This window comes from Bufo bufo, chromosome 6 (genome assembly GCF_905171765.1).
Source record: "Bufo bufo chromosome 6, aBufBuf1.1, whole genome shotgun sequence".
Taxonomy (NCBI): domain Eukaryota; kingdom Metazoa; phylum Chordata; class Amphibia; order Anura; family Bufonidae; genus Bufo; species Bufo bufo.
The window spans coordinates 437,420,139-437,445,622 of NC_053394.1; the positions used below are offsets into that span (position 1 = coordinate 437,420,139).

At 58.9% G+C, this 25,484-nt stretch overlaps 1 protein-coding gene across 1 annotated transcript; it reads left to right on the forward strand.

The window, feature by feature from the left end:
- The first annotated feature begins 1,653 nt into the window (after nucleotides 1–1,653).
- Nucleotides 1,654–22,240, forward strand: GNA13 (G protein subunit alpha 13). The gene is made up of 4 exons (XM_040434976.1): nucleotides 1,654–1,939; nucleotides 15,611–15,837; nucleotides 18,743–18,793; nucleotides 19,567–22,240. Exons 1-4 carry the CDS (start codon nucleotides 1,657–1,659, stop codon nucleotides 20,137–20,139), a joined length of 1,134 nt encoding a protein of 377 aa, XP_040290910.1. The 5' UTR covers nucleotides 1,654–1,656; the 3' UTR covers nucleotides 20,140–22,240.
- The last annotated feature ends 3,244 nt before the right edge of the window (nucleotides 22,241–25,484 follow it).

Here is a 25,484-nt window from a genome sequence, read left to right on the forward strand (position 1 = left end):
ATCCTGTGACCTCCACAAGATCAGCGCACTCCTCTCCTGAAATCCTCTGTGCTGCTGGGAGGACCCTGCTCCTTCCACTATGTAACTCTCAGTCTGTGATCTCCACAAGATCAGCGCACTCCTCTCCTGAAATCCTCTGTGCTGCTGGGAGGACCCTGATCCCTCCACTATGTAACTCTCAGCCTGTGACCTCCACAAGATCAGCGCACTCCTCTCCTGAAATCCTCTGTGCTGCTGGGAGGATCCTGCTCCTTCCACTATGTAACTCTCAGCCTGTGACCTCCACAAGAACGGCACACTTCTCTCCTGAAATCCTCTGTGCTGCTGGGAGGACCCTGCTCCCTCCACTATGTAACTCTCAGCCTGTGATCTCCACAGGATCAGCACACTCCTCTCCTGAAATCCTCTGTGCTGCTGGGAGGACCCTGCTCCTTCCACTATGTAACTCTCATCCTGTGATCTCCACAAGATCAGCACACTCCTCTCCTGAAATCCTCTGTGCTGCTGGGAGGACCCGGCTCCTTCCACTATGTAACAGTCTGTGACCTCCACAAGATCAGCACACTCCTCTCCTGAAATCCTCTGTGCTGCTGGGAGGACCCTGCTCCTTCCACTATGTAACTCTCAGTCTGTGATCTCCACAAGATCAGCACACTCCTTTCCTGAAATCCTCTGTGCTGCTGGGAGGACCCTGCTCCTTCCACTATGTAACTCTCAGCCTGTGATCTCCACAGGATCAGCACACTCCTCTCCTGAAATCCTCTGTGCTGCTGGGAGGACCCTGCTCCTTCCACTATGTAACTCTCAGTCTGTGATCTCCACAAGATCAGCACACTCCTTTCCTGAAATCCTCTGTGCTGCTGGGAGGACCCTGCTCCTTCCACTATGTAACTCTCATCCTGTGACCTCCACAAGATCAGCACACTCCTCTCCTGAAATCCTCTGTGCTGCTGGGGGGACCCTGCTCCTTCCACTATGTAACTCTCAGCCTGTGACCTCCACTAGATCAGCACACTCCTCTCCTGAAATCCTCTGTGCTGCTGGGAGGACCCTGCTCATTCCACTATGTATCAGCCTGTGACCTCCACAGAATCAGCACACTCCTCTCCTGAAATCCTCTGTGCTGCTGGAAGGACCCTGCTCCTTCCACTATGTAAGAGAAGTATAGAAAACCACACCGGTGACGAGTTCTATCCGCTGCTGCCAATTTGTTACAATGTGTCATTCTTGGATTATCAAGATTAATGCACTGTAACAAATCCTTCTACTGTGAGCGGGATTGAGTAAGACTGAAGTCTCCTTTCACTGACAGGAGGTGGTACATAGGTCTTCTGCGGGAGGCCCCATCTCCTGTGTGTCTTAGACAGGCTACCCTACCCATCTCATCCTCCGGAGCCTGTAAACGGTCTCCTCTCAGGCCGCCATTCTGTTGTGGTCATTTCCATTTACCGCCAGGTTAATCTGGCTTCGGTACAATGGCGCCTCACTTGACTCAAGCGTAGGAGGCGGGGCACGCATGCGCGGCTGCTCGAGCTCAAGTCCCGGGCGGGGCAGTGCGCTCTTTTGTCGGCGGGCTCGCGCACGCCAGCCAGTGACGCGGTGACGTAGTGACGCGCCGGCCTCCTCCCTGGGCTCGGTGTTCATGTAGTGTGTAAGATGGCGGACTTCCTGCCGACCCGCTCCGTGCTCTCCGTGTGTTTCCCCAACTGTGTGCTGAACAGCCGGGAGGCCGAGCAGCAGCGCAAGTCCAAGGAGATCGACCGCTGCATCTCCCGGGAGAAGACCCACGTCAAGCGGCTGGTGAAGATCCTGCTGCTGGGCGCCGGCGAGAGCGGAAAGTCCACCTTCCTGAAGCAGATGCGCATCATCCACGGCCAGGACTTCGACGTGAGGGCCAAGCAGGAGTTCCGGGCCACCATCTACAGCAACGTCATCAAAGGTGAGAGATGGGGGGCCCGGGTGGGGGAGGGGTGACCCCGCCCCTCTGCCCTGCACCTCCAAAGAGAGCGCCCCCTACCTGCTGTCAGGGGTGGGCTGCCCCCCAGAGCTGGCTGCAAGACTGACAGCTGCCCACCCCCCTGTATGTGAGGCTGACCGCTGCCCCCCCCCCTGTATGTGAGGCTGACCGCTGCCCACCCCCCTGTATGTGAGGCTGACCGCTGCCCACCCCCCTGTATGTGAGGCTGACCGCTGCCCACCCCCCTGTATGTGAGGCTGACCGCTGCCCACCCCCCTGTATGTGAGGCTGACCGCTGCCCACCCCCCTGTGTGTGAGGCTGACCGCTGCCCACCCCCCTGTGTGTGAGGCTGACCGCTGCCCACCCCCCTGTGTGTGAGGCTGACCGCTGCCCACCCCCCTGTGTGTGAGGCTGACCGCTGCCCACCCCCCTGTGTGTGAGGCTGACCGCTGCCCACCCCCCTGTGTGTGAGGCTGACCGCTGCCCACCCCCCTGTGTGTGAGGCTGACCGCTGCCCACCCCCCTGTGTGTGAGGCTGACCGCTGCCCACCCCCCTGTGTGTGAGGCTGACCGCTGCCCACCCCCCTGTGTGTGAGGCTGACCGCTGCCCACCCCCCTGTGTGTGAGGCTGACCGCTGCCCACCCCCCTGTGTGTGAGGCTGACCGCTGCCCACCCCCCTGTGTGTGAGGCTGACCGCTGCCCACCCCCCTGTGTGTGAGGCTGACCGCTGCCCACCCCCCTGTGTGTGAGGCTGACCGCTGCCCACCCCCCTGTGTGTGAGGCTGACCGCTGCCCACCCCCCTGTGTGTGAGGCTGACCGCTGCCCACCCCCCTGTGTGTGAGGCTGACCGCTGCCCACCCCCCTGTGTGTGAGGCTGACCGCTGCCCACCCCCCTGTGTGTGAGGCTGACCGCTGCCCACCCCCCTGTGTGTGAGGCTGACCGCTGCCCACCCCCCTGTGTGTGAGGCTGACCGCTGCCCACCCCCCTGTGTGTGAGGCTGACCGCTGCCCACCCCCCTGTGTGTGAGGCTGACCGCTGCCCACCCCCCTGTGTGTGAGGCTGACCGCTGCCCACCCCCCTGTGTGTGAGGCTGACCGCTGCCCACCCCCCTGTGTGTGAGGCTGACCGCTGCCCACCCCCCTGTGTGTGAGGCTGACCGCTGCCCACCCCCCTGTGTGAGGCTGACCGCTGCCCACCCCCCTGTGTGTGAGGCTGACCGCTGCCCACCCCCCTGTGTGTGAGGCTGACCGCTGCCCACCCCCCTGTGTGTGAGGCTGACTGCTGCCCACCCCCCTGTGTGTGAGGCTGACCGCTGCCCACCCCCCTGTGTGTGAGGCTGACCGCTGCCCACCCCCCTGTGTGTGAGGCTGACCGCTGCCCACCCCCCTGTGTGTGAGGCTGACCGCTGCCCACCCCCCTGTGTGTGAGGCTGACCGCTGCCCACCCCCCTGTGTGTGAGGCTGACCGCTGCCCACCCCCCTGTGTGTGAGGCTGACCGCTGCCCACCCCCCTGTGTGTGAGGCTGACCGCTGCCCACCCCCCTGTGTGTGAGGCTGACCGCTGCCCACCCCCCTGTGTGTGAGGCTGACCGCTGCCCACCCCCCTGTGTGTGAGGCTGACCGCTGCCCACCCCCCTGTGTGTGAGGCTGACCGCTGCCCACCCCCCTGTGTGTGAGGCTGACCGCTGCCCCCCCCCCTGTGTGTGAGGCTGACCGCTGCCCACCCCCCTGTGTGTGAGGCTGACCGCTGCCCCCCCCAAGTTGGCACCCCCCCCCCCCCCCGTAAGGGTCCATTCACACGTCCGCAAATGGTTCCGCAATATTGGGAACGGGTGCGGAGTGCGGACCCATTCATTTTCTATGGGGCTGGAAGAGATGCGGAGAGAACACTATGTGCCCCCCCACCCCTTTGTATATGACTGACCGCTACCCCCCCGTCTACGCCCCGTATGTAATATGACTGACCGCTGCCCCCCCCGTCTATGCCCCGTATGTAACATGACTGACCGCTGCCCCCCCCCTGTCTACGCCCCGTATGTAATATGACTGACCGCTGCCCCCCCCCGTCTACGCCCCGTATGTAATATGACTGACCGCTGCCCCCCCCGTCTACGCCCCGTATGTAATATGACTGACCGCTGCCCCCCCCGTCTACGCCCCGTATGTAATATGACTGACCGCTGCCCCCCCGTCTACGCCCCGTATGTAATATGACTGACCGCTGCCCCCCCGTCTACGCCCCGTATGTAATATGACTGACCGCTGCCCCCCCCGTCTACGCCCCGTATGTAATATGACTGACCGCTGCCCCCCCGTCTACGCCCCGTATGTAATATGACTGACCGCTGCCCCCGTCTACGCCCCGTATGTAATATGACTGACCGCTGCCCCCCCCCCGTCTACGCCCCGTATGTAATATGACTGACCGCTGCCCCCCCGTCTACGCCCCGTATGTAATATGACTGACCGCTGCCCCCTCGTATGTAATATGACTGACCGCTGCCCCGTCTATGCCCCGTATGTAATATGACTGACCGCTGCCCCCCGTCTACGCCCCGTATGTAATATGACTGACCGCTGCCCCCCCGTCTACGCCCCGTATGTAATATGACTGACCGCTGCCCCCCCCGTCTACGCCCCGTATGTAATATGACTGACCGCTGCCCCCCCGTCTACGCCCCGTATGTAATATGACTGACCGCTGCCCCCCCGTCTACGCCCCGTATGTAATATGACTGACCGCTGCCCCCCCGTCTACGCCCCGTATGTAATATGACTGACCGCTGCCCCCCCGTCTACGCCCCGTATGTAATATGACTGACCGCTGCCCCGTCTATGCCCCGTATGTAATATGACTGACCGCTGCCCCCTCGTATGTAATATGACTGACCGCTGCCCCGTCTATGCCCCGTATGTAATATGACTGACCGCTGCCCCCCGTCTACGCCCCGTATGTAATATGACTGACCGCTGCCCCCCGTCTACGCCCCGTATGTAATATGACTGACCGCTGCCCCCCCCCAATGCCCCGTATGTAATATGACTGACCGCTGCCCCCCCCCCCACGCCCCGTATGTAATATGACTGACCGCTGCCCCCCCGTTTACGCCCCGTATGTAATATGACTGACCGCTGCCCCCCCCATGCCCCGTATGTAATATGACTGACCGCTGCCCCGTCTATGCCCCGTATGTAATGACCGCTGCCCCCCCGTCTACGCCCCGTATGTAATATGACTGACCGCTGCCCCCCGTCTACGCCCCGTATGTAATATGACTGACCGCTGCCCCCCCCCAATGCCCCGTATGTAATATGACTCACCGCTGCCCCCCGTCTACGCCCCGTATGTAATATGACTGACCGCTGCCCCCCCCCCCATGCCCCGTATGTAATATGACTGACCGCTGCCCACCCGTCTCCGCCCCGTATGTAATATGACTGACCGCTCCCCCCCCCCATGCCCCGTATGTAATATGACTGACCGCTGCCCCCCGTCTACGCCCCGTATGTAATGACCGCTGCCCCCCCGTCTACGCCCCGTATGTAATATGACTGACCGCTGCCCCCCGTCTACGCCCCGTATGTAATATGACTGACCGCTGCCCCCCCCCCCCCCATGCCCCGTATGTAATATGACTGACCGCTGCCCCCCCCCCCCCATGCCCCGTATGTAATATGACTGACCGCTGCCCCCCTCCCCCCCATGCCCCGTATGTAATATGACTGACCGCTGCCCCCCTCCCCCCCATGCCCCGTATGTAATATGACTGACCGCTGCCCCCCCCCCCCCCATGCCCCGTATGTAATATGACTGACCGCTGCCCCCCTCCCCCCCCATGCCCCGTATGTAATATGACTGACCGCTGCCCCCCCCCCCCCCATGCCCCGTATGTAATATGACTGACCGCTGCCCACCCCCCTGTATGTGAGGCTGACCGCTGCCCACCCCCCTGTATGTGAGGCTGACCGCTGCCCACCCCCCTGTGTGTGAGGCTGACCGCTGCCCACCCCCCTGTGTGTGAGGCTGACCGCTGCCCACCCCCCTGTGTGTGAGGCTGACCGCTGCCCCCCCCCCTGTGTGTGAGGCTGACCGCTGCCCACCCCCCTGTGTGTGAGGCTGACCGCTGCCCACCCCCCTGTGTGTGAGGCTGACCGCTGCCCACCCCCCTGTGTGTGAGGCTGACCGCTGCCCACCCCCCTGTGTGTGAGGCTGACCGCTGCCCACCCCCCTGTGTGTGAGGCTGACCGCTGCCCACCCCCCTGTGTGTGAGGCTGACCGCTGCCCACCCCCCTGTGTGTGAGGCTGACCGCTGCCCACCCCCCTGTGTGTGAGGCTGACCGCTGCCCCCCCCCCCTGTGTGTGAGGCTGACCGCTGCCCACCCCCCTGTGTGTGAGGCTGACCGCTGCCCACCCCCCTGTGTGTGAGGCTGACCGCTGCCCACCCCCCTGTGTGTGAGGCTGACCGCTGCCCACCCCCCTGTGTGTGAGGCTGACCGCTGCCCACCCCCCTGTGTGTGAGGCTGACCGCTGCCCACCCCCCTGTGTGTGAGGCTGACCGCTGCCCACCCCCCTGTGTGTGAGGCTGACCGCTGCCCACCCCCCTGTGTGTGAGGCTGACCGCTGCCCACCCCCCTGTGTGTGCGGCTGACCGCTGCCCACCCCCCTGTGTGTGAGGCTGACCGCTGCCCACCCCCCTGTGTGTGAGGCTGACCGCTGCCCACCCCCCCTGTGTGTGAGGCTGACCGCTGCCCACCCCCCTGTGTGTGAGGCTGACCGCTGCCCACCCCCCTGTGTGTGAGGCTGACCGCTGCCCACCCCCCTGTGTGAGGCTGACCGCTGCCCACCCCCCTGTGTGTGAGGCTGACCGCTGCCCACCCCCCTGTGTGTGAGGCTGACCGCTGCCCACCCCCCTGTGTGTGAGGCTGACTGCTGCCCACCCCCCTGTGTGTGAGGCTGACCGCTGCCCACCCCCCTGTGTGTGAGGCTGACCGCTGCCCACCCCCCTGTGTGTGAGGCTGACCGCTGCCCACCCCCCTGTGTGTGAGGCTGACCGCTGCCCACCCCCCTGTGTGTGAGGCTGACCGCTGCCCACCCCCCCTGTGTGTGAGGCTGACCGCTGCCCACCCCCCTGTGTGTGAGGCTGACCGCTGCCCACCCCCCTGTGTGTGAGGCTGACCGCTGCCCACCCCCCTGTGTGTGAGGCTGACCGCTGCCCACCCCCCTGTGTGTGAGGCTGACCGCTGCCCACCCCCCTGTGTGTGAGGCTGACCGCTGCCCACCCCCCTGTGTGTGAGGCTGACCGCTGCCCACCCCCCTGTGTGTGAGGCTGACCGCTGCCCCCCCCCCTGTGTGTGAGGCTGACCGCTGCCCACCCCCCTGTGTGTGAGGCTGACCGCTGCCCCCCCAAGTTGGCACCCCCCCCCCCCCCGTAAGGGTCCATTCACACGTCCGCAAATGGTTCCGCAATATTGGGAACGGGTGCGGAGTGCGGACCCATTCATTTTCTATGGGGCTGGAAGAGATGCGGAGAGAACACTATGTGCCCCCCCACCCCTTTGTATATGACTGACCGCTACCCCCCGTCTACGCCCCGTATGTAATATGACTGACCGCTGCCCCCCCCCGTCTATGCCCCGTATGTAACATGACTGACCGCTGCCCCCCCCCTGTCTACGCCCCGTATGTAATATGACTGACCGCTGCCCCCCCCGTCTACGCCCCGTATGTAATATGACTGACCGCTGCCCCCCCCGTCTACGCCCCGTATGTAATATGACTGACCGCTGCCCCCCCCGTCTACGCCCCGTATGTAATATGACTGACCGCTGCCCCCCCGTCTACGCCCCGTATGTAATATGACTGACCGCTGCCCCCCCGTCTACGCCCCGTATGTAATATGACTGACCGCTGCCCCCCCGTCTACGCCCCGTATGTAATATGACTGACCGCTGCCCCCCCGTCTACGCCCCGTATGTAATATGACTGACCGCTGCCCCCCCGTCTACGCCCCGTATGTAATATGACTGACCGCTGCCCCCCCGTCTACGCCCCGTATGTAATATGACTGACCGCTGCCCCCCCGTCTACGCCCCGTATGTAATATGACTGACCGCTGCCCCCTCGTATGTAATATGACTGACCGCTGCCCCGTCTATGCCCCGTATGTAATATGACTGACCGCTGCCCCCCGTCTACGCCCCGTATGTAATATGACTGACCGCTGCCCCCCCGTCTACGCCCCGTATGTAATATGACTGACCGCTGCCCCCCCGTCTACGCCCCGTATGTAATATGACTGACCGCTGCCCCCCCGTCTACGCCCCGTATGTAATATGACTGACCGCTGCCCCCCCCGTCTACGCCCCGTATGTAATATGACTGACCGCTGCCCCCCCGTCTACGCCCCGTATGTAATATGACTGACCGCTGCCCCCCCGTCTACGCCCCGTATGTAATATGACTGACCGCTGCCCCCCCGTCTACGCCCCGTATGTAATATGACTGACCGCTGCCCCCTCGTATGTAATATGACTGACCGCTGCCCCGTCTATGCCCCGTATGTAATATGACTGACCGCTGCCCCGTCTACGCCCCGTATGTAATATGACTGACCGCTGCCCCCCGTCTACGCCCCGTATGTAATATGACTGACCGCTGCCCCCCCCCCAATGCCCCGTATGTAATATGACTGACCGCTGCCCCCCCCCCCACGCCCCGTATGTAATATGACTGACCGCTCCCCCCCCGTTTACGCCCCGTATGTAATATGACTGACCGCTGCCCCCCCCATGCCCCGTATGTAATATGACTGACCGCTGCCCCGTCTATGCCCCGTATGTAATGACCGCTGCCCCCCCGTCTACGCCCCGTATGTAATATGACTGACCGCTGCCCCCCCGTCTACGCCCCGTATGTAATATGACTGACCGCTGCCCCCCCCCAATGCCCCGTATGTAATATGACTCACCGCTGCCCCCCGTCTACGCCCCGTATGTAATATGACTGACCGCTGCCCCCCCCCATGCCCCGTATGTAATATGACTGACCGCTGCCCACCCGTTTACGCCCCGTATGTAATATGACTGACCGCTGCCCCCCCCCATGCCCCGTATGTAATATGACTGACCGCTGCCCCCCGTCTACGCCCCGTATGTAATGACCGCTGCCCCCCCCGTCTACGCCCCGTATGTAATATGACTGACCGCTGCCCCCCGTCTACGCCCCGTATGTAATATGACTGACCGCTGCCCCCCTCCCCCCCATGCCCCGTATGTAATATGACTGACCGCTGCCCCCCCCCCCCCATGCCCCGTATGTAATATGACTGACCGCTGCCCCCCTCCCCCCCATGCCCCGTATGTAATATGACTGACCGCTGCCCCCCTCCCCCCCATGCCCCGTATGTAATATGACTGACCGCTGCCCCCCCCCCCCCCATGCCCCGTATGTAATATGACTGACCGCTGCCCCCCCCCCCCCCATGCCCCGTATGTAATATGACTGACCGCTGCCCCCCCCCCCCCCATGCCCCGTATGTAATATGACTGACCGCTGCCCCCCCCCCCCCCCCCATGCCCCGTATGTAATATGACTGACCGCTGCCCCCCCCCCCCATGCCCCGTATGTAATATGACTGACCGCTGCCCCCATGCCCCGTATGTAATATGACTGACCGTTGCCCCCCCCCCCCCCCATGCCCCGTATGTAATATGATGAGGTGCTTCTCCTCTGCTGGGGGTCTGGTCTCTGAGGTTTGTTTTGAGGGTCTCATTAGAGATAATACATGTATGGGGGGTGTAACCCCGCCCCTTGGTGTGCAGCCCCGCCCATCAGCTGTCGTTCTCCTCACTAATGTTAGGAGTAAGGGGGGGGGGGGGGGGGGGCGACGGTGGAAGGAGGTCAGGAAAAATGGAGGCCCTGTGACAACCAGCGTCTCTGTTGTCTCTGGGGTAGTCAGAGGATGTCTTCATCTGCTGTGGAAGAATGGCGGCGGTGCTTTGGGCTGTCGGTGTATATCCTGTGTATACTGTACACTGACAGTGGGTCACATGACGCCTGGCTTCCTTTCTTTTCCCCGCCCCTCGCATACCTCTGGAGATGTTCATCAGCTGACCCCAGACTGGAGGCGGAGCTTTGTCCTGACCTCTGACCCTGCACTCTGGGAGGGGCTTCCCTATACCCCTGAGCCGGTTGTGGTGGAGGGTGGTAGTGGTCAGGCTGGTACTTGTAGTGCAGGGTTATAGGTGTGTTGTCAGGCCCTGGGCTGTGTATGAAGAATACCGCCACCTCTGTACTGTATACTTACACCCTATGGAGAAGAGTGGGGTCCCCGAGTGCTGAGGAGCATGGACCCCCTGCGGATTCAATACTTGCGGAGTCCAGACCTCCTCTGCCATCAGCATCAGCCTCCCATCGCCAAGCACCAGTCATAGGACGGAGGGCACGCCCCCACTGGACTCTGGAGCTGTTCTGCTCCTTCAGGACTGCGCCCGATGCACAAGCTCCATAAAGACATGGAAGAACCTGACCGTCCGCACAGCCCCCCGACCTCAACCCCATCCAGGAACAGGACGAGACTGCGAGACGGGCCACCCTCTCCAGACGTGGCGAGGATAGCCTGAGGCGGCTCTGGGGGTCAGATGCTGTGTTTCTCTGGTTGTCGTTGCAGTCTGGCCGGTCACCCCCTGCCAATCTCTGGATGCCACAAGGATCCCCCCCCCCCCCCCCCAAACCAGTCTGCTTCCTGCTGTGCCCGCCAGCTGCTGCGGGTCTCTGCAGCCCTTGTTCTGATCCCTGTACCACACCTGCTGGTTCAGTCTCTGCAGCCCACGTTCTGATCCCTGTACCACACCTGCTGGTTCAGTCTCTGCAGCCCATGTTCTGATCTCTGCACCACACCTGCTGGTTCAGTCTCTGCAGCCCACGTTCTGATCCCTGTACCACACCTGCTGGTTCAGTCTCTGCAGCCCACGTTCTGATCCCTGTACCACACCTGCTGGTTCAGTCTCTGCAGCCCATGTTCTGATCCCTGCACCACACCTGCTGGTTCAGTCTCTGCAGCCCACGTTCTGATCCCTGTACCACACCTGCTGGTTCAGTCTCTGCAGCCCACGTTCTGATCCCTGTACCACACCTGCTGGTTCAGTCTCTGCAGCCCACGTTCTGATCCCTGTACCACTCCTGCTGGTTCAGTCTCTGCAGCCCACGTTCTGATCCCTGTACCACTCCTGCTGGTTCAGTCTCTGCAGCCCACGTTCTGATCCCTGTACCACTCCTGCTGGTTCAGTCTCTGCAGCCCATGTTCTGATCCCTGTACCACACCTGCTGGTTCAGTCTCTGCAGCCCATGTTCTGATCTCTGCAGCCCATGTTCTGATCCCTGTACCACACCTGCTGTTTCAGTCTCTGCAGCCCATGTTCTGATCCCTGTACCACACCTGCTGGTTCAGTCTCTGCAGCCCACGTTCTGATCCCTGTACCACACCTGCTGGTTCAGTCTCTGCAGCCCACGTTCTGATCCCTGTACCACACCTGCTGGTTCAGTCTCTGCAGCCCATGTTCTGATCCCTGTACCACACCTGCTGGTTCAGTCTCTGCAGCCCATGTTCTGATCCCTGTACCACACCTGCTGGTTCAGTCTCTGCAGCCCATGTTCTGATCCCTGTACCACACCTGCTGGTTCAGTCTCTGCAGCCCACGTTCTGATCCCTGCACCACTCCTGCTGGTTCAGTCTCTGCAGCCCATGTTCTGATCCCTGTACCACTCCTGCTGGTTCAGTCTCTGCAGCCCATGTTCTGATCCCTGTACCACACCTGCTGGTTCAGTCTCTGCAGCCCACGTTCTGATCCCTGTACCACACCTGCTGGTTCAGTCTCTGCAGCCCACGTTCTGATCCCTGTACCACACCTGCTGGTTCAGTCTCTGCAGCCCACGTTCTGATCCCTGTACCACACCTGCTGGTTCAGTCTCTGCAGCCCACGTTCTGATCCCTGTACCACACCTGCTGGTTCAGTCTCTGCAGCCCACGTTCTGATCCCTGTACCACACCTGCTGGTTCAGTCTCTGCAGCCCACGTTCTGATCCCTGTACCACCCCTGCTGGTTCAGTCTCTGCAGCCCATGTTCTGATCCCTGCACCACCCCTGCTGGTTCAGTCTCTGCAGCCCATGTTCTGATCCCTGTACCACACCTGCTGGTTCAGTCTCTGCAGCCCATGTTCTGATCCATGTACCACACCTGCTGGTTCAGTCTCTGCAGCCCACGTTCTGATCCCTGTACCACACCTGCTGGTTCAGTCTCTGCAGCCCATGTTCTGATCCCTGTACCACACCTGCTGGTTCAGTCTCTGCAGCCCACGTTCTGATCCCTGTACTCTGCATTTGGTAGCTGGTGCCTTCCCCTTGCATACAGTCTGAGGTAATGGATTTGCCCTCGGTTAGGTGATCCTGAGGTTTGGTTGTCGGAGGTCACATCATCGTCCTTTCTGTTGACTCTGGATGACTGATGCTTCCTAGTGGAGCTGCCATGCAGTCAGGAGGCCGGGCCTGGCGCGCTGCCACTTCCTGTTCTCTGCTCTTCACGTACTGCCGGCAACAAGTCACACAGCAAAGGTTTTGTCTTCCCAATGTCTCAGCAGCAGCACTAGAATAAGTCTCGCCCCGTCCCTGCCATTGTGAGGATGGGCTCCGAGATAACAGATAGGGTGACATGGTGAAGGTGCGCTCTAGATCTATGACCTCCTCCTCCCCTCAGAGCTGCACTCACTATTCTGCTGGTGCAGTCACTGTGTACATACATTACTTATCCTGTACTGATCCTGAGTTACATCCTGTATTATACTCCCAGAGCTGCACTCACTATTCTGCTGGTGCAGTCACTGTGCACATACATTACTTATCCTGTACTGATCCTGAGTTACATCATGTATTATACTCCCAGAGCTGCACTCACTATTCTGCTGGTGCAGTCACTGTGCACATACATTACTTATCCTGTACTGATCCTGAGTTACATCCTGTATTATACTCCAGAGCTGCACTCACTATTCTGCTGGTGCAGTCACTGTGTACATACATTACTTATCCTGTACTGCTCCTGAGTTACATCCTGGATTATACTCCAGAGCTGCACTCACTATTCTGCTGGTGCAGTCACTGTGTACATACATTACTTATCCTGTACTGATCCTGAGTTACATCCTGGATTATACTCCAGAGCTGCACTCACTATTCTGCTGGTGCAGTCACTGTGTACATACATTACATTACTTATCCTGTACTGATCCTGAGTTACATCCTGTATTATACTCCAGAGCTGCACTCACTATTCTGCTGGTGCAGTCACTGTGTACATACATTACTTATCCTGTACTGCTCCTGAGTTACATCCTGGATTATACTCCAGAGCTGCACTCACTATTCTGCTGGTGCAGTCACTGTGTACATACATTACTTATCCTGTACTGATCCTGAGTTACATCCTGGATTATACTCCAGAGCTGCACTCACTATTCTGCTGGTGCAGTCACTGTGTACATACATTACTTATCCTGTACTGATCCTGAGTTACATCCTGGATTATACTCCAGAGCTGCACTCACTATTCTGCTGGTGCAGTCACTGTGTACATACATTACATTACTTATCCTGTACTGGTCCTGAGTTACATCCTACATTATACTCCAGAGCTGCACTCACTATTCTGCTGGTGCAGTCACAGTGTACATACATTACTTATCCTGTACTGATCCTGAGTTACATCCTGTATTATACTCCAGAGCTGCACTCACTATTCTGCTGGTGCAGTCACTGTGTACATATATTACTTATCCTGTACTGATCCTGAGTTGCATCCTGTATTATACTCCAGAGCTGCACTCACTATACTGCTAGTGCTGTCACTGTGTACATACATTACTTATCCTGTACTGATCCTGAGTTACATCCTGTATTATACTCCAGAGCTGCACTCACTATACTGCTAGTGCAGTCACTGTGTACATACATTACTTGTCCTGTTATACTCCAGAATGCGCTGTGCAGACATTGATTCCGCAGGGGATGCAGGGGGCTTTTCAGCTCTGAAGCTCCAGAGTATTGCTGTCACCGCCGGCCCTGGGAGAGATCTTAGAAGTTCAGATAGACGGAAGACTCAGGGGTCGATCTGACAAATCTCTCTGTTGCTGACCGGTTTCCATCAGGTGGCTCTTTATATGTTCCGCCTCTCACTTGTTTCCCTGCGGCTGATAGCTCTGCTTGTGTGGTGTTTCTCCTGTTCCAGTTGCTTCTCAAGCTAAGTCCTTTTCCCTTTTCTTGGTGTGTTTGTCCTGACTAGGCCTCAGGGAGACACTGGCTCCTTCAGTTTGGAAGGAGCCAGTTGTCTGTCCCGGTTCCCTAAGCTGAGGGTTTGGTGCAGTGTTTCAGCAGTCTCAGGTTCCTGTGCAGTTCTGCCTAGGTTTGGGGCCTAGTCTGTTGTTGTGGTCCCTTTGGTTGTCCTGCCTTCCCCGTACTTCCCGTGACAATAGCACTTTCTTGCACAGTCTCATTGTGTTTTCGGGGCGCTCCTGAAGAACTACAATTCCCAGCATTCCGTGCCAGCCCCTGACAGGGTGTGCTTGGATTTGGGCGGCCCCAGATCTTGTACTTGTACCCATGATGCATCTGGTCTTCAGTGTCCCCTAGCTTCCAGTCAGGGCCCACAGCAGGCTGCAGGGGTTAAGTCCGGGGCCGCCTCCGCTCTTTTAATCAGGACTGGGAGTGTTTACAAGAACAAAGCAATCAAATACCGATTACAGGCCGCGAAGATTTCCTGTCTGAGGTCAGAGCGCAAAAAATAGACGAGAAACCCTGGAGTGCGCAGTCAGCCGGAGGCTGTGTGCATGCTGGGAGTTGTAGTCCACAAAGAGCAGTCTGTACAATGCATACAGTACTGGCAGATGACTGAGGTTCCTTGAGCCTCATGCCTCCGGCTGTAAATTGCCTGTTTATCAGTAGGCTGTATGGTCGTGGTGACAGTCGCCTCTCTGTGTTTGTGGCTGAGATGACGTATCCAGAGCACCGCTGTCTGCTATATACCTCCTGGGGGAGGGTGCCGTGCCGGTCTGTGCCCCTGGTCCTGGGGGAGGGTGCCGTGCCGGTCTGTGCCCCTGGTCCTGGGGGAGGGTGCCGTGCCGGTCTGCGCCCCTGGTCCTCAGGTCGGGGGGGATCATGGTGCCGGTCCGCGCCCTCCTCAGGTCGGGGGGATCATGGTGCCGGTCCGCGCCCTCCTCAGGTCGGGGGGATCATGGTGCCGGTCCGCGCCCTCCTCAGGTTGGGGGGGATCACGGTGCCGGTCTGTGCCCCTGGTCCTCAGGTTGGGGGGGATCACGGTGCCGGTCCGCGCCCTCCTCAGGTCGGGGGGATCATGGTGCCGGTCCGCGCCCTCCTCAGGTTGGGGGGGGGGATCACGGGGCCGGTCTGTGCCCCTGGTCCTCAGGTTGGGGGGGGGGGATCACGGTGCCGGTCTGTGCCCCTGGTCCTCAGGTTGGGGGGGATCACGGTGCCGGTCCGCGCCCTCCTCAGGTTTGGGGGGATCATGGTGCCGGTCCGCGCTCTCCTCAGGTGGGGGTATCACAGTGCCAGTCTGCGCCCTCTTGACGCCTCTCTCTTGCAGGTATCCGGGTGCTGGTGGACGCTCGCGAGAAGCTGCACATTCCCTGGGGAGACCCGTCCAATCAGAAGCATGGAGAAGTGATGATGGCCTTCGACACGCGCTCCGTCATAGTGGCTCAGGGGATGGTGGAGACCCAAGTCTTCCTCCTGCACTTGTCATCCATAAAGGCCCTGTGGGCGGACAGCGGCATTCAGCACGCCTACGACCGGCGCCGCGAGTTCCAGCTGGTAAGCAGCGCAGCCACTGATCCATCCGCACATCGTTATTCACATTGCGTCCTTTACTCCAGTCACTTCCAGAGCTGCGTTCACAATTCTGCTGCGCATCGATGATGCTTTGTCTTGTGTCCGAAGAGCTTTATTGCAGCCTCTGCTCCCTCCATGCACTGAATTGTGGCCGCTGCTCTGGATGTGACTGGAGTCCGATGACTGAGACTCAGCAGAATGCAGACCACTCTGTTCTGGCTGGCACAGGCTGTGGGGGCGTCTCGCAGCCGATGATCTCCCCTCTCCTCTGGCACTCTCAGCTGCACATCTGCTTGCTGTCAGGGAATTGTCAACATGAATAGGTTAAATCCCGGAGGTGAATTCTGGTCTTGACTCCTTTGTCAGCAGGTGGTTTGTTACAGTGTTTCATTTTAGATAGTTCTGCAGCTGTCACTACAAAATGTCTCTAAAAGCCTAAAGCCATCCCTGCACTGACACATTGTAACAAGCCCTCAGCTGCATTGTTAGGATGGGTTTTCATCCACTGTGTGAGGAGTGATCAGCTTCTTGCAGTTCTGAGCGGCCATGTTCTTAGTGCTGCCTGCAGAGCCGTGACCTCGATGGTTTGTAGCGCCTCGTGTGTGCGGGTACCCAAAAAAGGAGTCGGGGGTCTTCTACAGGTTTTGGGGGGGTTACCGGTGGGTGGGGCGGCTGAGAACGGTGGTGGGGTGCAGGGAGTCGAGGACTTCAGGTGTTGGGGGTTACCGGGGGGCTGAGAATGGCGGTGGGGTGCAGGGAGTCGAGGTCTTCAGGTTACGGGGGTCTGAGAATGGCGGTGGGGTGCAGGGAGTCGAGGTATTCTTCGGGTTGCGGGGGGGCTGAGAATGGCGGTGGGGTGCAGGGAGTCGAGGTATTCTTCGGGTTGCGGGGGTCTGAGAATGGCGGTGGGGTGCAGGGAGTCGAGGTATTCTTCGGGTTGCGGGGTCTGAGAATGGCGGTGGGGTGCAGGGGAGTCGAGGTATTCTTCGGGTTGCGGGGGGGGGCTGAGAATGGCGGTGGGGTGCAGGGAGTCGAGGTATTCTTCAGGTTGCGGGGGTCTGAGAATGGCGGTGGGGTGCAGGGAGTCGAGGTATCTTCAGGTTGCGGGGGGGGGCTGAGAATGGCGGTGGGGTGCAGGGAGTCGAGGTCTTCAGGTTACGGGGGTCTGAGAATGGCGGTGGGGTGCAGGGAGTCGAGGTCGTCTTCAGGTTGCGGGGGGGGGGGGCTGAGAATGGCGGTGGGGTGCAGGGAGTCGAGGTCTTCAGGTTACGGGGGTCTGAGAATGGCGGTGGGGTGCAGGGAGTCGAGGTATTCTTCGGGTTGCGGGGGTCTGAGAATGGCGGTGGGGTGCAGGGAGTCGAGGTCTTCAGGTTACGGGGGTCTGAGAATGGCGGTGGGGTGCAGGGAGTCGAGGTCGTCTTCAGGTTGCGGGGGGGGAGGCTGAGAATGGCGGTGGGGTGCAGGGAGTCGAGGTCGTCTTCAGGTTGCGGGGGGGGGGGCTGAGAATGGCGGTGGGGTGCAGGGAGTCGAGGTCTTCTTCAGGTTGCGGGGGGGGGGGCTGAGAATGGCGATGGGGTGCAGGGAGTCGAGGTCGTCTTCAGGTTGCGGGGGGGGGGCTGAGAATGGCGGTGGGGTGCAGGGAGTCGAGGTCTTCTTCAGGTTGCGGGGGGGGGGCTGAGAATGGCGGTGGGGTGCAGGGAGTCGAGGTCTTCAGGTTACGGGGGTCTGAGAATGGCGGTGGGGTGCAGGGAGTCGAGGTATTCTTCGGGTTGCGGGGGGGGGGGGGCTGAGAATGGCGGTGGGGTGCAGGGAGTCGAGGTATTCTTCAGGTTGCGGGGGGCTGAGAATGGCGGTGGGGTGCAGGGAGTCGAGGTATTCTTCAGGTTGCGGGGGGGCTGAGAATGGCGGTGGGGTGCAGGAGTCGAGGTATTCTTCAGGTTACGGGGGGGGCTGAGAATGGCGGTGGGGTGCAGGGAGTCGAGGTATTCTTCAGGTTACGGGGGGGCTGAGAATGGCGGTGGGGTGCAGGGAGTCGAGGTATTCTTCAGGTTGCGGGGGGCTGAGAATGGCGGTGGGGTGCAGGGAGTCGAGGTATTCTTCAGGTTACGGGGGGGGGGCTGAGAATGGCGGTGGGGTGCAGGGAGTCGAGGTATTCTTCGGGTTGCGGGGGGCTGAGAATGGCGGTGGGGTGCAGGGAGTCGAGGTATTCTTCAGGTTACGGGGGTCTGAGAATGGCGGTGGGGTGCAGGGAGTCGAGGTATTCTTCAGGTTGCGGGGGGGGGGGGCTGAGAATGGCAGGGTGCACAATCCTGACTGCTGTGCGAAGCTGACGGTGCAGACGCCGGCAGGTCTATAGAGGGTGGGGTGTCTCTGGAGTCCTGGGCTGAGAAGCGGCGCCTGTCCTGTTGCGGCCACTTATCCCAGGAGCCGTCATGGCCTCATCGCTGTGCAACCCACTCATAACATGCTGGTTACAAAGGGATGTCCTAAGGGTGTCGGTCTTCACTGCAGGGCTGGCATTCTTATCATTAATCAGGCGCTTCCTAGTATATGGTGGGATTGTGGGAGGACACTGTGTGGGGGAGGGGGGGTGCTGTCTTCTGGGGGCACTTTTTATGTGGTCCCTGATGATTTTCAGTCACTGTATCCAGCCAGGTAGTGTACTACAAGTCCCAGGCTGCATCTTGATCACTACGGCACTTCCAGGTTGTGGGTTCTTATCCTTAGAGCTGGTTATGAAGGGTGATGTGTCCCATTCTGGGTGGGGGGTCGCTGCTGCTCTGGATGTGACTGGAGCAGTGCTTGGTCGCTGCTGCTCTGGATGTGACTGGAGCAGTGCTGGGTCTAGTTTTGCTTATGTCCTGACTTTGGTTTCTGTTTCTCTCAGGGTGAGTCAGTGAAATATTTCCTGGACAATCTAGACAAGTTGGGAGAACTGGTGAGTACCTGGCCGCTGATCTCCCCTCAGTGTTGTCCCCCCCCCCCCCCCCCCCCGCGCTGCTGTCGTCTCCTGTCTGTGATCTAGATTTGTCTGTGATTGGTGCGCAGCAGTGAGCTTGTAATCACATATAGAAGAGCCGCCCCTGGGGGGTCGTCCCCCCCCCCCCCCCCCCTGTAATGCCTCCAGGGGTCCCCTTTCCCCCGTTTAATGCCCCTGGGGGGTCCCCCCGTGTAATGCCCCGTGGCCCCTCCCACCTCTTGTAGTATTTCACTTCTCATTTCCTCCTCTTGTGGGTGCGGGGCTGATCATGTGACCCGGCCCTGCCCGATCCCACTATGTGCCGCTTATTAACCTCCGTTAACCCTGTGCTTGCTGCAGCAGACGTAATGGCGCTTCAGCTGGAGCGCCACATGTGTAGCTGCTGTTTACATACGTGTTTTTTACATGAATCTGCAGGTTAGCGGGCAGCAACCTCTGACACTCCAGCTGTTGTGAAACTACAACTCCCAGCATGCTCTGTTACCTTCTATGGGAGTTCCGAGAACAGCTAAGTGTGCTTGCTGAGAGTTGTAGTGTCGCAATAGCTGTAGATGTGAACGCGGGGTTAAACAGAGCGAGGCCTTGAAGTCAGTGGTGGGGGGGGGGGGTTTATGTCCGGCAGCAGCCGGTCTGTGTTGTCAGAGCTCCACCTGCTGGCCGGATCCTGTCACGACAGACAGACATGAGCAGCGTTAGCCGCTGATCACCTGACTCCCCTTCTCTCCCCTCAGGACTACCTCCCGTCTCAGCAGGACATCCTCCTGGCTCGTCGGCCCACCAAGGGGATTCACGAATACGACTTTGAAATAAAAAACGTGCCTTTCAAGATGGTGGACGTGGGCGGCCAGCGGTCAGAGCGGAAGCGATGGTTCGAGTGCTTCGACAGCGTCACCTCCATCCTGTTCTTGGTGTCGTCCAGCGAGTACGATCAGGTGCTGATGGAAGACCGCCAGACCAACCGCCTGACCGAGTCCCTCAACATCTTCGAGACGATAGTCAACAACCGGGTGTTCAGCAACGTCTCCATCATCCTGTTCCTGAACAAGACGGACTTGCTGGAGGAGAAGGTGAAAGTGGTCAGCATTAAGGACTACTTCCCGGAGTTTGGGGGCGACCCGCACTGCCTCTCCGACGTCCAGAAGTTCCTGGTGGATTGTTTCCGTAACAAGCGCCGGGACCAGCAGCAGAAGCCGCTCTACCACCACTTCACCACCGCCATCAACACAGAGAACATTCGCCTGGTTTTCCGCGACGTGAAGGACACGATTCTTCACGACAACCTCAAGCAGCTGATGCTGCAGTGATCACAGGACTCCGCTTTCCTTGTTGGTTTTTATTTTTTTAAGGAATTTCTCCAGTTTTTATTGAATTTTTTTTTTTTAAATGTCTTTGAGGTTTAGCGTCGAGCTCTGGGGCCGCGCGCTTGTGGATTGTCAGCCAACCAGAGCCCCTCGCGGCCGCCCCTCGCAGTGGAGCCTGGCCCTGGATTTGCCTCCTGCCTTATCTGCGTGTTTATAACTAACCAGCACAAATTTGTATTTTAAAACTTTTCGCCATTTTTTTTTACCATCTGTTTTTAAGTTTCCTGAAGTTTTAGCCATTGTTGGGGGTGATGATCCGCCATGTTGGGGGTGATGAGGATCCCCCCTCGGCACAGAGCATCTAGTTTTATATTATAGTATTACTTTTAACCAATTAACAAGGACTGGGCCGCCAGGAGGCGGGGACTCTGCCTGGACTCCGCCCCCTTAAAGGGACCTTGCTGGGACTTGTGGATGCAGTATGTTCCCCCTTCTGAGTAATAACTATTACAACATCTGGTCAGTGACGGCCGGAGGGGCGAGACCCCCATCATCCTCCTCCCCGTAATATCCATGTCATCGCTAACCTTGCACTTTGACGTCGGGAAGAGGTTTCCATCCAGAAGTCGCCGTGATGGAGCAATCGCCCGGTAAAAGCGGAACTGAATTAGATGACCGCTGATTCTGATGCCATAGATGGGGGGCGTGTCCTCTAGTAATGGCCGTCATTAGGGCGTGCAGATTATACCACTGGAGCCACCATGTTAGTCCCCCTGAGGGTGCACAGCAGGTTTGGGGTGCAGGGACTGTGGACTCCTCCCTTGTATAGCGGGGTTTCTATGAAGCGGGGTTGCCGCGGCGACTCCTCTATATTTTCACTCTATATAGTATATTTTTAGATTAAATGTGAATAAATCGTCTTTTTTGGGGGGATTGATATCAAGGTTTAATAATAATTGTGCCAAAAAATTCACAGGGTGAGCGGGTGTCGGGGGCGTGTCCTCAGCCACTGACTGCAGCCGCTTCAGCTACTTGTCTCCGGGCCCCTGGGGGTCCTTTAACTTGTGGCCCTCTGTCGGGTGTCGCGTCATTAGGATCTTCTGTCACTGGGGTTTGTGTGTGTTTTTATTTTATTTTATTTTTTGTTTTTTTATTACTTTTTCCTGAAAGGGTTAAACTGCTGTTAATTTGCACTCGACCATTAAATCCCTGGGATAGACCGCGGGCGACTCCTCAGTAGCGGCGGGGCGGCCATCGGGAGCGGCTCAAATGCAAACAAAACAGTCCAGTCTGATGTGAATGATGAGTTCCTGAATCTTTCTCATTGGCTGTGTATCAATTCTTTGCTATTCTCTGCTTGCTGTCAGTGAATAAGAACCTGACCCTACTCACAGCTGAGTGCTTGATGCAATGTGTCAGCGGCGTCACTCCCTTTCCTTACTGGAGGGGTTAAACTGGCACTAATACATTGTAACAAACCCTCTGCTGTGCAAACAGCACAGAAATGTGAGGGTTGTCATTCACTTACGGCAAGCAGATCTTGTAACTGGCTCAGTGTGAACCACCGAAGTCTGTTAGAAAGTTACAGAGCCGCTGAGGTCGTGCACATAAGGCTGGATGTGGCGGCGAGGGGGTGCGTGGCCCTGGGGGCAGTTTAACGCGGCAGTGTGGCCCCGGTGTATTATAATAGGGGGGGCATCAGCCGTGCCTTCTCAGTCTATTGGGGGTTTGGTCCCTCCTACATGACGGTGGGGGTAGCGCTCCCCGCGCCGCGGTTTAGGGCGAAGCCTCCAGTCGCAGCAATAATATTAGAGGAGACTTGTCCCTCGTCTTGTGCCTTGTCCACACCTTATAATGCTGTATCCAAAGGGAAAGGCTTTGAATAAGTGTTCACACCCCTTGTAACCTGAGGCAAAGTGGGTTACCCGCGGCTGGGAGTTGTAGTCCTCAGGAGCTGCAGATGGTGATCCGGTTGGATGATGGCCTGCAGTGCTCCCTGCTGGTTGCGGTGCGGTACTGCAGCCACTCCCATACATTTCTTATCCTGTTTAGGCCTCGTGCCCACGGCTGTTGCTCGGGGAAATTTGCGGTCTCCAACGCACGGGCACCATGTGTGCGCCTGCCGCAGGACTGATCCGGACCCATGTCCGTGGTCCGTCCGTACCCCAAAAAAAATAGGCACGGAGAGAAACCCACGGAAGCACCCCGTAGTATGGACCCATTGTAGTGTTTTTGGCGGGCCGCAATGCGTGCAATGGCCGTGTGCATGGGGCCTTACTAGGAGGTGATGTCATCGGTGAGGCGCAGTGATAGGCCGCCCCTCCCCCACACTTGGAATTTACTTAACCACTGAGACGACTTGAGATGGGCATTGTGTGAAATGGTCACTGCTGTTGTGTGTACTACTACCCCCAACATGGCAGAGACAGATTATAATTAGGTCCATAAATGGAGATGGGGAGGAGCCTGTTTCTGGCTGGTCACCAGATAAGCCCCTCCCCCAGTCTTCCATGGCGTGCGGTCACAGCTATCGATCCTCGCTCAGTCACCATCTATGGATACGACTCTGAATATAAAACTGCAACTAGGTCCTGTGCTCTAGTCACCTCCAGAGCTGCAGTCACAGTTCTGCTGCCCCCCCCCCCCTGAGTTTCAAGGACATCCTCTGCTGTAGTGCATTGGGGGAGAGGCAGCGCAGCAGATGGCTGTTAGGAAACCGTCTGATGTAACCGCAGCTCTGGAGGCAGCTAGAGTACGAGAGAGTAGATATTCTCTAGTCTCCTCCAGAGCTGCAATCGCAATATGTGACTGGAGTCCTGGATCAGCAGGGCATCCCATGGCCATTCACCCTTTACCTCTGTGATCAGACCATGTACTGTCTCTTTAAATTTCCCGTCTGTGCCTTCCGCCGTCTTGTGGATTTTATACAAGGCCGGTTTTCTGAGCAGATGATTTTGTATTCCCTGTAAATACGTGCGCCTCCCCGATCCTCGCTGCTGGCCAACTACAGATGTGCCTGCAGCTTATACCTCACCACTGGGGCACCAGGCGCTTGGCCCGTCGTTGGCCTCATCCTCGGTATATTTTGCGTTCTGTGGCGCCGTCGTCAGTCACATAACCTGCGCATAGATGGGAGATTGCACCCGTCTCTGCGCCAGTCTATTTTGACCGCGCTCTCCCGCCCCTCCCTGACTGTGCGCTCTCCTGCCCAAGCCCAGACGCACGCTCCTGCCCCACGCCCCCCTCCTGACGGCGCGCTCCTAACCCCGCCCTGACGGCGCTCTCCTGTCCCACGCCCCTCCTCCCTGATGTCACCCCGGTTGTGCCAGATGATATATAGGTCTCCTGTCCGCCATCTTGTGTCTATGGCCGGCTTTGTGCCCGGGGTGCGATGTGGGCGCCCTGCCCCCGCTGGGCAGTAGGACGTGTTGTACATTTTCTTTGGTTCTAGGTTATTGGTGATAAGTTATTGTGGAGCAGAACCTGCGCACTGATCCCGGCCGCACGGTTATCGGACCCCCGTGTAACTTCTGAACATTCTGTACATATCCCCAGGACTGGGTTTTGCCTTTTCCATTATTTGCCTGTAAATCTGATAGTTACTGACCTGAAATAAACCTGTTAAAGCCTGAGCCTCGTCCGTCTGTCCGCTCCGGGGTAGAGGGTGGGGGTCAGGACTGGTCACCTCTGTCTGAGCGGGGGTGGGGGTCAGGACCGGTGTCACCTCCCTCTGATCGGGGGTGGGGGTCAGGACCGGTGTCGCCTCCGTCTGATCAAGGGTGGGGGGTCAGAACCAGTCACCTCTGTCTGAGCGGGGGTGGGGGGCAGGACCGGTGTCACCTCCCTCTGATCGGGGGGTGGGGGTCAGGACGGTCACCTCTGTCTGATCGAGGGTGGGGGTCAGGACCGGTCTCACCTCCCTCTGATCGAGGGTGGGGGTCAGGACCGGTCACCTCTGTCTGATCGAGGGTGGGGGTCAGGACCGGTCTCACCTCCGTCTGATCGAGGGTGGGGGTCAGGGACCGGTCTCACCTCCGTCTGATCGAGGGTGGGGGTCAGGTCCGGTCTCGCCTCCCTCTGATCGGGGGTGGGGGTCAGGACGGTCACCTCTGTCTGATCGGGGGTGGGGGTCAGGATCGGTCACCTCTGTCTGATCGGGGGTGGGGGGTCAGGACCCGGTCACCTCCGTCTGATCGGGGGTGGGGGTCAGGACCGGTCACCTCCGTCTGATCGGGGGTGGGGGTCAGGACCGGTCACCTCCGTCTGATCGGGGGTGGGGGTCAGGACCGGTCACCTCCGTCTGATCGGGGGTGGGGGTCAGGACCGGTCACCTCCGTCTGATCGGGGGTGGGGTCAGGACCGGTCCACCTCCGTCTGATCGGGGGGTGGGGGTTCAGGACACGGTCATTTACCTCCTCTGATCGGGGGTGGTGGAGGGTGGGGGTCAGGACCGGTCACTCCGTCTGATCGGGGGTGGGGGTCAGGACCAGTCATACCTCCCTCTGATCGGGGGTGGTGGAGGGTGGGGTCAGGGACCGGTCTCACCTCCCTCTGATCGGGGGTGGTGGAGGGTGGGGGTCAGGACCGGTCTCACCTCCCTCTGATCGGGGGGTGGTGGAGGGTGGGGGTCAGGACGGTCTCACCTCCGTCTGATCGGGGGTGGTGGAGGGGTGGGGGTCAGGACCGGTCTCACCTCCGTCTGATCGGGGGGTGGTGGAGGGTGGGGGTCAGACCGGTCTCACCTCCGTCTGATCGGGGGTGGTGGTCAGGAGCGGGGCAGTGACTATCTCCATTTTTGGAATATACTTTTATTACTGAAATTTGTATGTTTCTGTTAGAAAAAATGTCTCTGAAGTGGCCCATTTTGTGCAGGAGCAGCGCTCCCCGCATGTATTACACGCAGTTCCCTGCCGGCTGCCGTCTCTATGATGGTTAATAGACGACTATTGGGAGGGCAGGGAGATGAGTAACAGCTGCATATTACACCTCTCCCTATAGAGTGCAGCTGTTACTCATCTCCTGCCCTCCCAATAGTCGTCTATCATAGAGACTGCAGCCGGCAGGGAACTGCGTGTAATACATGGGGGCAGCAGCGGGGGCCACTTCAGAGACCTTTTCTCCGTTTTGTACCTATGACGGAGGGCTGGCCCGGTTACATGTGCGCTCGGCAGCCGTGTTGCTCCCATGTCCTTATGTGTCCGCATTGCTGAGAAATGTGATCTTTAATATATGCAAATGAGCCTCTAGGAGCAACGGGGGCGTCGCCATTACACCTAGAGGCTCAGCTCTCTCTTCAAATGCTGCACTTTGACAGGACCAACACAGATGCCTTCATTTGCCGGGAGCAC